At 31.3% G+C, this 14553-nt stretch overlaps 1 protein-coding gene across 2 annotated transcripts in view; it reads right to left on the bottom strand.

Annotated features, from left to right (window-relative positions):
* Window positions 1-1775: 1775 nt before the first annotated feature.
* Window positions 1776-14553, bottom strand: part of LOC139513196 (mediator of RNA polymerase II transcription subunit 1-like) — a 40053-nt gene continuing 27275 nt past the window's right edge. For both annotated transcript variants that reach the window (XM_071301476.1, XM_071301477.1), the window contains exon 15: window positions 1776-12863. In XM_071301476.1, coding sequence (XP_071157577.1) covers window positions 8423-12863 — 4441 coding nt within the window. In that variant the 3' untranslated portion in view covers window positions 1776-8422. The remainder of the gene's footprint in view (window positions 12864-14553) is intronic.

The following is a 14553-nucleotide window of genomic DNA, read 5'->3' as shown; positions in this document are numbered from 1 at the left end:
AGTATAATAGAACTGAAATAATTATGAAAACTTATCCTTGACCAATGGAACATGAAAATAGGGTCAATGTCGGATAAAACCTGCCAGACAGCAAGTACATAAACAATCTTTCCATACACCAAATAGAGTGGCCCTATTGCTTATAGTATCTAAGAAAAAGAGCAAACCTGAACAAGAGGCTGTCACAACGACAGCAAACCGGATTTATTAACATTTATTTGTGTCCTGGCAATATCACAAGATCCATAACTGATAAACAGTGAAAGTGAAAATCATCAATATCAAATTTGACCTCCATTTTGTCATCAGTATCAACATATTAAAATTTGAAAAGCTTAGATTGAACAGTTCATGAGTAAATGCAACAACATAATTGGAAACGCCATTTTTTTTTATCTTTCGAGAACCATAACTCCTGAACGTAAAAGTCAAAATCAACATTATTGAACTTGACCTCCATTTTTTCATCAGTAACAACATATTAAAATTTGAAAAGCTTTGGTTGAACAGTTCATGAGTAAATGCACAGACAAAACTGGAAACGCCATTTTTCAATCTTTCGAGAACCATAACTCCTGAACGGTAAAAATCAAAATCATCGTTATTGAACTTGACCTCCATTTTTTCATCAGTAACAACATATTAAAATTTGAAAAGCTTTTGTTTAACATTTCATGAGAAAATGCACGGACACGACTGGAAACACCATTTTTCAATCTTTCAAGAACCATAACTCTTTAACAGTAAAAGTCAAAATCGTCATTATTGAACTTGACCTTCATTTATTATGTCAGTAACAACATATTAAAATGTTAAAAGCTTTGGTTGAACGGTTCTTGAGTAATTGTACGGACAACATTTGGTGGCCGCCTGCCTGCATGCCGTACATCCCCAAACTTTACCACATAACATCACTGATCAATGAAATGAGGTCTAGGTTAGATAAACCACTGAAGGAGATGTAGACATTGCAAAGTACCCATATACCAACTATGGACATTTTTTTCAAGCAGTCACTGAACCATGAAAATGAGGTCAAGGACGACAAAATGTTTTATAGTATTTCAGATATAAACTTTACCACATAACATCACTGATCAATGAAATGAGGTCTAGGTTAGATAAACCACTGAAGGAGATGTAGACATTGCAAGGTACCAATATACCAACTATGGATATTTTTAAAGTTTTTTTTCAAGCAGTCACTGAATCATGAAAATGAGGTCAAGGACATTAGACAAGACGAATTGAAACTGTGTTACATCTGCACTAAAGGTATGAAGCTCCCATGTATTTGGCCTTCAGAAATTTAAAGCTTTATATAAATAGTTTCCCAGTGGATGCCAGATTGTATTCCCTAATTCAACTTCTGTCACAGGCCAGACAAAAATAGAAAAAGAGGTTCTTTCCTGCAATCATAAAATCATAAAGTTTGGCGTATCAATCCAGGATTCTAAAGAGAGCTTTCTTCTGTCAATCCTAATCTTGTGTTGAATCTATATGAGAATTGATAAAAGCCAATTTGAATTATCATACAAAAGTGTTTAGGATGAATAATCTTTGGTATACCATAATATGTATGGTAGTGAATTAGAAGTTTTGATGGTGGAGGAGGCAACATTATCAAGATAAAACTAATAACCTCCTAAATGAGAAGGTGCAAACCCCTGTCAGTTCAAATTGGACTTCAACACAAGAAGTGTTTTAAGTTTTAACTGACAACTTAAAAGACTACTTGACCACTGAGGCCCATTTGTATTTGTAACAGAAATAAATCAGATTGTTTGATATTTTATTATTTTTGACATGAGATAGTTGAGTGACATGGAATTTTCAAATTCCACTCTAAATTACAATTGAGGATATCATACACTTACTTTTTGTTTGTACACATACAATAATATATTACATGTTTGTTTATGTACATATAACAATAAAACATCTCGTTTTAATTGTACATCCATGACTATCTACATAATTTAAAATAAACAAATTGCCATTCATTTTATACACATAAATATAAATTTATAAATCTATATGACATGAAATAGGTTATAATTTTTCTTCAGTCTATCACAAAATACAGATACATCTTGAAAAAGTTGAAAAATTAATAAAACTACACAAGAGTTTGGTGAAAAGTATTTAATCTAATTGTTGAAATTAATTCTATTACCTTTGTCAAAAAGGAATATGCTTCACACATTTCATCAAATTACAGTAAATTAAATTTATTACTCTATTTTCCAATGAGAAAGTTTTCTAATTTTTCACATTCAGACTGACATTCCAAAAAATAATTAGAAAAGTATACAGCTTCAGTAAGTTATTCTGACGTTTAATTATATTCCAATGTTGTCTTTGTGTGATTTGTTTTAAAAACTTCCATATAAGTAGAAATGGAAATCTAGGTTTTACTGTTAGATATCGTAAAAATCAATCCATTCAATAGTCCATTTGTCAATTACAGACTTCAAATTTGATTTTAAGAAACAGTATATATTTAGGACAAACTTTCTCAAGCTACACAAACTGAGACGAATGAGCTTGGTGTATTGTGAAGGAATGCCATAATTTATTCTTTGCAAGTGCATTACACATTTCTGGTAAAAACATGATGGCAAAATAAGTGATTATGCAATGAAATTTCATAAAAGTTTACATACTTTCTTCCAAGTTTGTTTACAGTCTGTCCTACCTAGTGTTCCTTCCCTTTGCAAAATAAGGGTAACAGTTGGTAATTTAAATTGGAAAATGAAACTATTACATAAATTAAAAGTAGCACAACTACACAAGTATAAAAAATCTGTCGCGTGGTTTTATCATTCCTGTTTTATGTATGAGATTATACATGGACAAAACAGATGAACAAGACAAAAAACAAAAAGTAAACCTATAAAACTCTAACTGTGTTTATACTGCAAATCTCTCAACAACAATTACTACTTTCATTCACAAATTATAGATGTGAAGAAAAATGACTTATTGTAACCAATAAACATGAAAACACTACATATAACATTCTTATTATAAAACGCCAAACCCTTACATGTGGTAGAGTTGATTAATGAAGTCAAGTGACCTTGGTCAGACAAACATGTAAACCTTTAAACAATTCTTTAGGCCAAATATACTTGATCTACTTGTTATCACCCGGTTTAGTTTTAATGATCTAACCAACAGATATTGTTTTTATCATTAAATTTAGGCCAAAATTACACTGAACCAAAATTTGTGATGTCGGTCAAGTTTATTGACAACAGGTAAAATAAAACTGGAGGTCAGAAATTTGTGATTCTAAATTTTTAATTGAGTTGAGCTGGACAAAAAAAGAAGAGGGAACAAAATGAATTATTGATTTATTTGATGTCAATATTCATCACTGTTGAGAACACATTTCTCAACCAGATGCTCCGCAGGGCGCAGCTTTATACGACCGCAGAGGTCGAACCCTGAACAGTTGGGGCAAGTATGGACACAACATTTAAGCTTGTTACAACTCTGAATTTGGATTGTGATTAAATAGTTGACACAACATAGGTTTCTGACACAGAATGAATGTGGTCTAAGAACTTAAACTTAAAAACTTAAAAATTTTATAAATTGGACATTTACCTATTATGGTCCAATATCCAAAATCTAAATACATGGTTAGATTCAGCATATCATAGAACCCCAAGAATTCATTTTTTGATGAAATCAAATAATGTTCAATTTTAGACCCTTTAGACCTCAATGTGGACCAATTTGATAACCGGGCCCAAATATCAAAAATCTAAATACATGGTTAGATTCAGCATATCAAAGAACCCCAAGAATTCAATTTTTGTTAAAATCAAACTAAGTTTTATTTTGGACCCTTTGGACCTTAATGAAGTACAATTTGAAAACAGGACCAAATATTAAGAATCTAAATACACAGTTAGATTCGGCATATCAAAGAACTGCAATGATTCATTTTTTGATGAAATCAAACAAAGTTTAATTTTGGACCCTTTTGGACCCTTTTGGACCCTAATTCCAAAACTGTTGGGACAGACCAAAACTCCCAAAATCAATCCAAACCTTCCAATTGTGGTCATAAACCTTGTGTTAAAATTTCATAGATTTCTATTTACTTATACTAAAGTTATTGTGCAAAAACCAAGAAAAATGCTTATTTGGGACCTTTTTTTAGCCCCTAATTCCTAAACTGTTGGGAACAAAACTCCCAAAATCAATCCCAACCTTCCTTTTGTGGTCATAAACCTTATATTTAAATTTTGTAGATTTCTATTTATTTGTACTAAAGTTATTGTCTGAAAACCAAGAGAAATGCTTATTTGGGCCCTTTTTGGCCCCTAATTCCTAAACTGTTGGGACCAAAACTACCAAAATCAATCCCAACCTTCCTTTAATGGTCATAAACCTTGTGTTTAAATTACCGGTACATAGATTTCTATTTACTTATACTAAAGTTAGAGTGCGAAAACCAAATGTTTTCGGACGACGACGCCAACATCATACCAATATATGACCAAAAAAATTTCAATTTTTGCAGTCGTATAAAAACCTATCGTTGAGTGTGACCATGGTATAAACCAGTTATTTACATGCAAGATGTTGGCCAGGTTTCATTTCATTTTTTTCAAGCTTGACAATGCTAACAGCTGCAAGGGATGGCAACTATGCAAATTATGACTAACAAATATATGAGACATGTAAAATAAATCTTCTTAAACCTTAATCATTCTTTAATCTTAGTTCAAATTAATACATGTACCCTCATTTCAAAATATCACATTAAATATACCCCATCAGTTTCCATAAATGTGTTTGCTAAAATGCATTATAGTTTATATCATAACAATATCAGATATAATACATTTAATAGTGTTCAATTTGATCATCAAAGTCAAAATCTTTCCAGTGATCCCACAATCAATCTACTAAAACAGTATTCTTTGGTGTATTGAAATTTCTCTTCATATTTATATCTTTTTTAATAATTTGAGCACCTTTAAAATATCCTTAAGCTTACATCTATATACCCCTTATCTATACAGTGGTATACAATTATTAACCAAGCCTTTAACAGATTAACACTAACAATACATCTTTGAACATTCTAACTAGATTCTGTCATACTGTACTTGTAGTGTAGAAACAGAAAAAAATATATTAAACACAAATGTAATGGATACTTATTATTATATCTGAATCAAAGAGTCATCCTCTATCCAAAGGACTTTCTTCAATTTCATACATTTGTCTTTTAATTTTATGTCTAAAATTCCAAACAGTTTTGAGAAAATCAAGAAAAACATTTTTTTCCCCCCACATTCCCAAATTTTTGTGGAAAGAGCATAAGGGTATTTATTTTTCTAAATTATTTATTTATTAGTTATTTTAGGGGGCACTTTTCAGATCGATTGCCGTTTAGCTTAATCATGTTAATGATTTACCAAAACTAAATTCCCCTTAGTCGTTTTAAAAGTCAACGAAAGAGTCACTTAGTCACTTATTACTTATTACTTCTAGCAACACAATAGGCATACACGCTAAAAATCTTATGGGTAATTCCTAAAACTAAAAATGCAATAGCTTAAACTTTGTCAATCTTATTTACAAAATACAATATAAAAGTTTTTGCTTTTAATTTATATGACTGTAGAATAAAACCTGGATATAAAAAACCATTTCATGAATGTTTCAAGCCTGGTGTCTTAGTTGACATTTACAACAATTTTCTTATAAATATTTCTCTATTTAGTAGAATTTTTTCCTTTAGAAGCATCATTACAAGTTATTGGGATAATACATTTCATTGAAATAGTGTGATTACATAAAATGAGATTGTCAAGTTATTAAAAAGCTTCTAACCATCAACACCTGAGGTTGACATCGAGTAACATCACTCTTAGGCAAGTATATTTAACAAATCTTTAAACTGAACCAGAGTATAAATTGCTCTATTATTGGTACCTATTAGGAAACACTTTAGGTATTGGCATTCTTTTGTCTTTCAAAATAATCTTGATAATAATTTAACATTAACTTTCAAGCCATTGAAACAAAAAAATGTCAAGAACAACAGACATAACCGTATGCCTGACAAAATTTACACGATAAGAAATCTATAAACTAATAAGCATTATCTACCTTATAAATTATATATATAAAGCATTTATAAAATTAAGTTACCAGTTGCTTAAATAGCAAATGGTTGTCTTGCCTTTCCTTGGCATTTATTGTGATGAGACAATAAGTATCTTTAACTTTAAATTGAAAAGTTTTTCAAACTTTTAAAGAAGGTTTCTTAGAATCCATTCATTTTCACATGAAATATTGTAATAAAAATAAAAATTTGAAGGTATCTTTTATTTCATTTGATGAATAAATAGAAAACATTAACCAACAATATAAAATGTTTAGGGCATTTTTGAAAATTTCTAAAAAAAATTGCACATAAAAAAAATTGAACAATTTCATCTTTTAAGAGGAAACACATACAGATAAGTCACTTCATGACAATATGGAAGAAAATTAACATTCATTGTCTAGATTGAACATAATTTTTTTTTCAAACTTTTTAAAAAATAACTATACCATGTTTACTGCAGATCTATTTATTTTTTAGGGTACCAAATATCATCGAATTTCGGAAAAAAAAATCAAATTCTACCTTAACAATGCTTAAGTGTGTGTGTTTGAATGAACATTCAAATTCAAGATTCATTTAGTTCATAATAATAATGAAATGTCTCAAAATGTAATTTTTGAAGAGCTGGTTTTAAAGAAATTGTTTAATACTTGAAACTGAAATGAAATATCAATCATGTCAAAAGAAAATCTAAACTTTTTTGTTCAGTATACATTTTTATCTGTTAATTATAAACTGACATCAAATAACTTCTATTTAAAAAATATGGTCATTGTGACATTCCACATTCATTTTAGATTTGGTTATTAAATGCTAAACTATGAAATAAAAGAACTTGAAAAGTAGATTATTTTTACCCTTTGAAAAAAAGACAGGTTTTCATGGTTTTCACAGTGAAATCGCTATTTTTTAGTATTAAAATAAAATTTTGTGCAAAATGTAAACTGTAATATCAATATATCTTTCTATTATTTACATCAGTTACTAAAATCAAACAAATTTCTACGTCAAAAGCAAAGCCACAATGATCATGAATTTTGCATCAACAAAATTGAGCAAAACAAAATTCCTGAGAGCAGTTGAATTGTCGCTGTGTTTTGTTCAGTATTCATAATGAAGCTATAAATACAATGAAAACAAATAAGCAAAAATTGTGATATTCCTTACTGAATTTGTTCACATATACATAACACAATATACATCACACACTTTTCTGAATTATTAAACAATTTATAAAATGCAAATAATTAATGTTCACAAATTCATAAAAAAAAAAGTAATTCCTTAATTCATATATTGCCATAAAAAATAACTTAAAGACATTCACCTTGTTCAAAGTACAAAAACCATTTTATACTGTTACTTCATAAAATATTATTAGATAGGGAGTATAATTGTTGTTGGAACAATCCAAACATAATGAAATAATAAAAACAAGCATATTCAAATAAATATAACAGCAGATTTCAAAGTATCTTTGTACCATGTTTTGTTCTTTTAAACAGTACATACCATCTAGACATGTGCCAAACAATATTCTAGCAAAGGTTTCATTCTAAATCTAATAAATTGAGTGTAGCGGTGGTGTCCAACTGATAGTTTGTGAAGATTTTGAACTTTTTTTATGCCTTCTGGTATTAAGCGGAGCTGCGGCATAAGGCTTTTCCGACTTTAAAGTACCAATTATAAATTCTAGATTTTTTAAATTTTACTATAAGTACATCCTTAAATCTATTACATGAAATTTAATACATGAATGGTTTATCATGTTTATACTGTCAGAAAAAAAATGTAAGTTTTCAGTCAAGATTGAAATGAAAAATCAATTTTGATTTGAAGATATGACAATTAAAACAGGGAAAAAATTGAAGGAACATTATATTTAATCTAAGATGACAGGAATAAAGCATTTTCTTATCACAAAAAGTTGACATCAACCTCCTATTTTACCTCTTTTTTTTTTTTTTTAAATAAAGAGTGAGAAAAATAAATGCCTTAATGATGTGATTAACTATTCATACACTTATGAATTAAGTCTGGTAATTCCATTCACCTAATAACTTTGTGTACCTTACTTACAGAAACTTACTTACAGAAACATTATCAGACAGCAGCTAAGTTATTCTTTAAGTTCTTTGAATCAGATTTGATAACATAGAGAAAAAAATGCAGAATTTCTAATAACAAAGTATAAAGATATCATCAAACATCCCTAGGCTCTTTTTCATCTTTCATTAATAAATTTGTATTTCAGTCTTGAAATTAATTTTGTGACTTAAATTAACTACCAAAACCAATAAGTGCTTCATTCATTAAATCATCGTCTATTTCTGAAGGTGAAGCAGTGTGATGTTCCATTTTTATGAGTACAGGTGATTGTAATTGTGATTGTTTTACTTTATGAATGGGTGAAGCATTTTTTGTCTTCAGTATTGTATTATTGCCAATTTTATCAGAAGACACTTCAATGTTTGGTGAATTTGTCTTGTTCTGCAAAGTTCTTGGTGACAATGTTTGACAGTCGATAACTAACTCAGGGCTGCTCACAGGACTAGAAGGAGATAAAACAGGTTTTGATGTACAAATTCTTTGTTTTTTTCTAATCACATAATTTTCTGTATCTTCTATGTCATCTGAATTGTGAGCCTTTGGTGTAGGCACTTTAAATACATCAGAATCTTTTGATTTATTGTCACTTCCTCCTTCTTTTGTTACCGTTTCTCCATTGAATTTCTTTGGATTTTGTTTTGGTGATGGCGTCCTTGAATGTTTATTTGTATTAGAAAATTTCTCACATTGACTGGATTCCATTTCACAGTTAGTGTTACTATTTCTTACTTCTGATGTGCTACTACTTTCTTCACTTTTTGATATATCTACAACCGCTTTTCCATCATTCGATTTTGACCCCTTGTCTTTTGGGGAATATGAATTTTCTGAAGCACTTTTAAGTATTGATGTAAACAAATTTCTTGAATCATCATTCTTAATATTTTCTTTTCCAGAATTAGTTTTAGAAGGTGAATCACTACGCTTTTTCACATTTTCACAACTTTTTGTCTTTGGGCTAGAATTGTTATTCTTAGCCTCTTTATCATCCTTTCGAATTTTGCCTTGAATATTTGAATCCTTAGAAATTTTATCCTGTGCACTTTTAGAATTATGGTTAGTAGCATCAGTCTTTTCTGTTCTACAATTGACCACATTTTTATCACTTTCATTTAGACTAGATAATGATGATTCCTGGTTAACACTTTCCACCGACTGTTTATTTACATCCTCAGAACCACATTCATATGAAGTCTGTTTTGTAAGTTTATCAATAACAGCTGTTAATGACCCTTTTCTTGGTCTTGATTTGTGACTTATAGGGTTAGAAGACAACTGACTTGTGTTTTGAGCAGATCCAGTTGCTATTGTACCAGAAGAAGGTGTAGTAGAATTTTGAGTAGTTTTTTTAAGCGAATCACTACCACTGCTGCTACTACTACTACTCACAGATTTAGAAACAGATGTTGAAGGATTAGATGACGAACTACTTCTGCTCACAGAGCTAGTTACAGTAGGTGATACAGAGGTAGCCATTTTACTTGATGTTGTACTAGATGTTGAAGTGACAAGTTTCGATGAAGAACTCGTTGTACACGTCACAGTTGTCACTGACCGACTAAATCCTCCGCTACAACTTGGAATCACATTATTTGACTTTGATATAAATGGGTTTTGTTTCACTGATGTTGGTGTAGTAACAGTCTTTGTATGAGCTGGACTTGATGATGTTGAAATGCTTGGTTTTGTATTTTGTACACTATTTGTCCTCGAGTTTGATACACTGGTTGACACAGCACTCTTAGAACTATTTATACTTGAATTAGTCAAATTTGTTTTAGCACTAACAGTTGATGTTGGGTTCACTTTACTATTTACAGAAACAGAAGATGTCACTGCTTTGGAAATAGATTCTGTAGTTTGAGATTTATTTGTTCCAGAAGACACTGCTGTATTTGTTTTTGCCATTTTGGGAATTTTCGGCAGATTTGCAATGACACTAGAGTCTCTGTTGAGAAAAGACAAAACGTCTGCCGATTGATTTTTGTTTGAGAAGGGAGATGAGGTAGATGATGATAGGTTTTTATTTGATGAGTGTGAAGATTTAGACAAGTTCATTGGATTTCTTGAACCTGCCATTGGAGAACTGCTTTTTCTAACACTAGAATTTTTACTACTATTTGAAGTTCCATTTCTTTCTTTCTTACTTTCTTTATTATCTGACGAGCCTCTATTTGAGGATGAACTGTTTGATCTTTGTGAAGGTATTTTAGCAGCAGAAGGCAGTGAAGAAGTACTTTTACTTGAAGATTTCATATTTGGGAATGATTTTGATAGCGATGTTGGTGTACTTGCTTTTACACTTGCTGGTGGAGTAAGAGATCCACTTTTTGTTAAGGACACTGCTCCCATACGGCCAATCGTTGTTGAAGTAGGAGTAGTAGATCCTTTCGTTGAGCTTGCTGTGGAGTATGCTGGTGGGGTTTTTGCTGAGCCTACACTGACTGATGAACTAGTAGGCATTGCAATTGGTTTGAGTTTGATGGTTGGAGTTTTTGTAATAAGTTTGGAATCTGCTTTGCTAACAGTGATACTATTTGATGGCGATGATTGTTGGTGTACTTTATAGGCTTTCTGTGATGATGATTTCTTACTTGATGACAAGTGTTTATCATACTTTTCTTTTGATTTTTTCACAGTTTCATTTTTACTAGTCAATACTTCTCTGCTTGGACTTTTACCAACAGATATGCCAAGACTGCTTTTATTGATCTTTAGTTTAGGAATTGGCTTTAGATTACTACTACTATTACTGTCTTCTGATACAACTGTAACAGATTTATAAATAGCAGATTCATCAAGAGAAGTACTTTTATAATTTTCCATCATTTTCTGTTTTTTCTTCCTTTCTTTCTTCGATTCATTTTTATCTTTTTTTCGTTTCTCACCCGACACAATATTATTCTTAGATTCTTTTTTCTTGTCCTTCTCTTTACTCAGTTTGTGATTGTAAAGTTTTTGTTTGTGAATATGCAGGCGTGTAGGTGATGAGGATACAACTTTCATTTTGTCTCTAAAATCAAATGGATCATCGTCATCGTCATCACTATGAAAATCAAACGGAGCTTTTGACTTTTTATTAATTCCAGTGTTTAATAACTCATTCGGTAATGAACTTTGCCTCAACCCTTGTACAGTTGAAACTTTAAGTCTTATATTTTTTGTTCCTTCCTCCTTTTTGAATTTATCTTTATCAATCACATTATTCTCTGCTTTTTCTTTCCCTATTGTAAGTAACGTTCTTAAGTCATGCACATTCTCCTCCTTAACTTCTTGTTTTATTTTTAATGAACTGCTAGAGTCTGAATTAGCTGCCAATGCTGGGTTTTTATTTGAAGTTTTTGCATTAAATGCTGTGCTATCACATGACTTTTCTTTGTACGGAAACGTGTCACTATCACTTAAATCCGACATAGAATTAGATCGCACATGACTTCCATGACTTAACTTTCTATTACTTGGCTCATTTGAGGTCAATGAAATCATTGAAATATTAGAATTCTGCCTCTGAAAATTATAAGAAGATTCCGGCTCTTCTTGTTTGATGCTAAGTAGGTCCATTAAGCTCTGATGTGCGTAGTTGGGTGACGTCGGGTCTGTGGTCTTTAACACCTCCCTCGACCCGCTGAGGATTTTATCCTCTCGAGAGGTAGACACTTTATCGTTTTTTGGCACCGAGTTATGATAATAATGGTGTGGAGACTGTGTCTCCTTTGCTGGGCTTGTATCTCCATAATCTGACAATAACTGAGACAATTCACTATCTTGTCTATGTGGCTGTCTTGGCAACTTATTTCCTACCATACTTTCAAGCTTCTGCATTTCAGATTCTCCTGAAAATCCTGCAGGAGTATCAGCCTGTGAATCGGTTAAATCAATGATACTCAACTGTCTGGTCAGTGTTGGATGTCCATGACTATGTATTGAATGAGGAGGTCCTGGATTTGGGACATCACCAAAGTCAAACGATCCACCGCTAGAATCAAAATCTAAGTGTGGTAATGATCCATTGCTTTCTGATTCTTTTTCTGAAATACGAGGATGTTTAGGACTACGTCCAACAACTGGTGTATCTCCTTTAGAGCTTCTTTTTCGACGCACTTGTTTTGCTTTAAGTGGTGGCTGAGGAATACTTGAGGCCATAGCTGAAGCATTGCTGTCCTCTAACAGTTTAGACATAATTGGTGCTTCACTTTGTGGCAGATTTTGAATAGGATCAGGAGTAGGACTTGGTGAATTACGATCTAACAAGTCAGCTAACAATGGATTATGAGGTTTTTCTGGAGCAGGTGGTTCAATTAAAATTCCCTCTGGAGGCAGTGAAGGTTGTATAGAAGAACCAATTCCACTCATTAAATTTCCCAAACTATATGAAATTTGTGGGGAATGTTGCAATCCATAATTTCTAAATGCCATATTATTCGGAGAAATATTTTTTAAATCCATAGGAATTCTTCCAGGACTAAAATGACTAGAATAGTATTCTGGTGGCCACGGAGGAGGCCGATCTGCCGGAATAGTCACTGACACAGGTTCTGGGGGTGGTTCTTTACGAATTTCATCCGAGACTTTGTTAATTACTGACCGCAATGTAACAGGCACAGAAAGACATCTATTAAATGTAAAATACAATAATGTAAATGCATGATATAATATAAAATAATATGACATGGGATAAAAGAAATAATAAGTGCATTCTTTTATAGATTTACTTATCGTATGATTTTTTTAATCTAAGGAAGAGTAGTTGATTGATCAGTTGCTTTGTTGTCAGTTTTAGCATTTATAAATGAATTATAATATCAGTGTATGCTATAAATGTGTTTGACAAGTCGTAGAGTAAATATTTTTTTTCGTGGCAAATTTCTCTTTGCACCCGAATCTCTAATGCATTGATAATACATTTCAATGTGAAGATAGAAAAAAATCTCCCTATGAGCAAAAGTTAACATTTCTGGAGTACTGTAATGATGCTTTCATCTGTTGCTTGAATACAAAGTATAAACACGACATACAAAAAAATCTGTATACTTCTGAAACTATAACTTTACCATTTTATTTCTGTTCAAATAAAACCACAATAAAGTTATGTAAGATTTCAATCAAGAATATTGCTTGTTTCTTGAAAACGAATTTCACATGTGTTGCTTTAAGTGCATATCAATTTGTGTGTGTGACTTGTTTCAATTCTATTTCATGATAGTCATGTTTAAGAGTATATAAATATTCAATGATTTATCAAGTTTGCTTCAAACCATAATCATATAGATTCACTAACAAATGTTAAAAAAAAAAATCAAACTAAAACACTAATTCAAAAATAAGGACTAACTTGTCCTTTCCTTACATTAACTGTTGTAAGCTTAATAAGTAAACAATATCTTCTTTTCACAGATTTCATTTGTTCAGGGCAATTTTTCATTTTATGAATTTAACATAGTGTACTCATTCTTCAATATATCAAATTTTTATTTTGAAATAATTTACAAGCCTATTTATTACTAGCATATTACAGTTTCAGTTTATTTTTATCATTGAATATTATACATGATCAGGGCTTTCAATAAGTTTAGAAGTAGGAGGATAAAACCAAAAAATAGGAGTCCCATCAATGCGGACGGCGAAGCCGGCCGCGGCGACGAGCTTGCTCGTCGAACCTACGGCCGGGGGTCTGGGGCCCGCTCAAGGGCCCCGGAATTTTTTTTTAAAATGGTGCAAAATCCTGCATTCTGGGAGTCTCCTGGACCCTGTTTCAGTCCTCTCAAAACATCATTTTTTTAATGAAGATAATGTAAATGTTTGATTAAAATTTGTAGCATGGTTGGATTTTCTGTGAATACAGATTACATTTATATATGCATTTGATCCAGACTTCAACTTAAAGCTTGTATTTGAAGTTGTTTGAGAATAGCAATGACATGGTGATAATATAGGGAAAGATCATATTTATTCATTAATAAAATTTTATTATACTTGATATTATGCTTGAACTTCTTGAGTTGATTTGTATTGATTTTCATTTCAGGTATAAAGAGTGAAAAACTGAAAAGTATCAATTCTTCATCTTATGTTTTACTGCCTAATATTACCAAAACTGTATGAATTCAACTCTAGTAAATTATATATAATGAGTAAAATTTGATGTACCCTAAATACTTTTTACTTGGAAGGTAAATTATAAATTATCCCAAGACTTTATGTAAATTTGTAATTTGAACTAGTCTATGATCAATTATGAACATTCACAGACAAGTCAAGGTAAACATATAAAAAAAAGAAGATGTGGCATGATTGCCAATGAA

This window comes from Mytilus edulis, chromosome 2 (genome assembly GCF_963676685.1).
Source record: "Mytilus edulis chromosome 2, xbMytEdul2.2, whole genome shotgun sequence".
NCBI lineage: Eukaryota > Metazoa > Mollusca > Bivalvia > Mytilida > Mytilidae > Mytilus > Mytilus edulis.
This window is presented reverse-complemented; position numbering and strand designations above follow the sequence as displayed.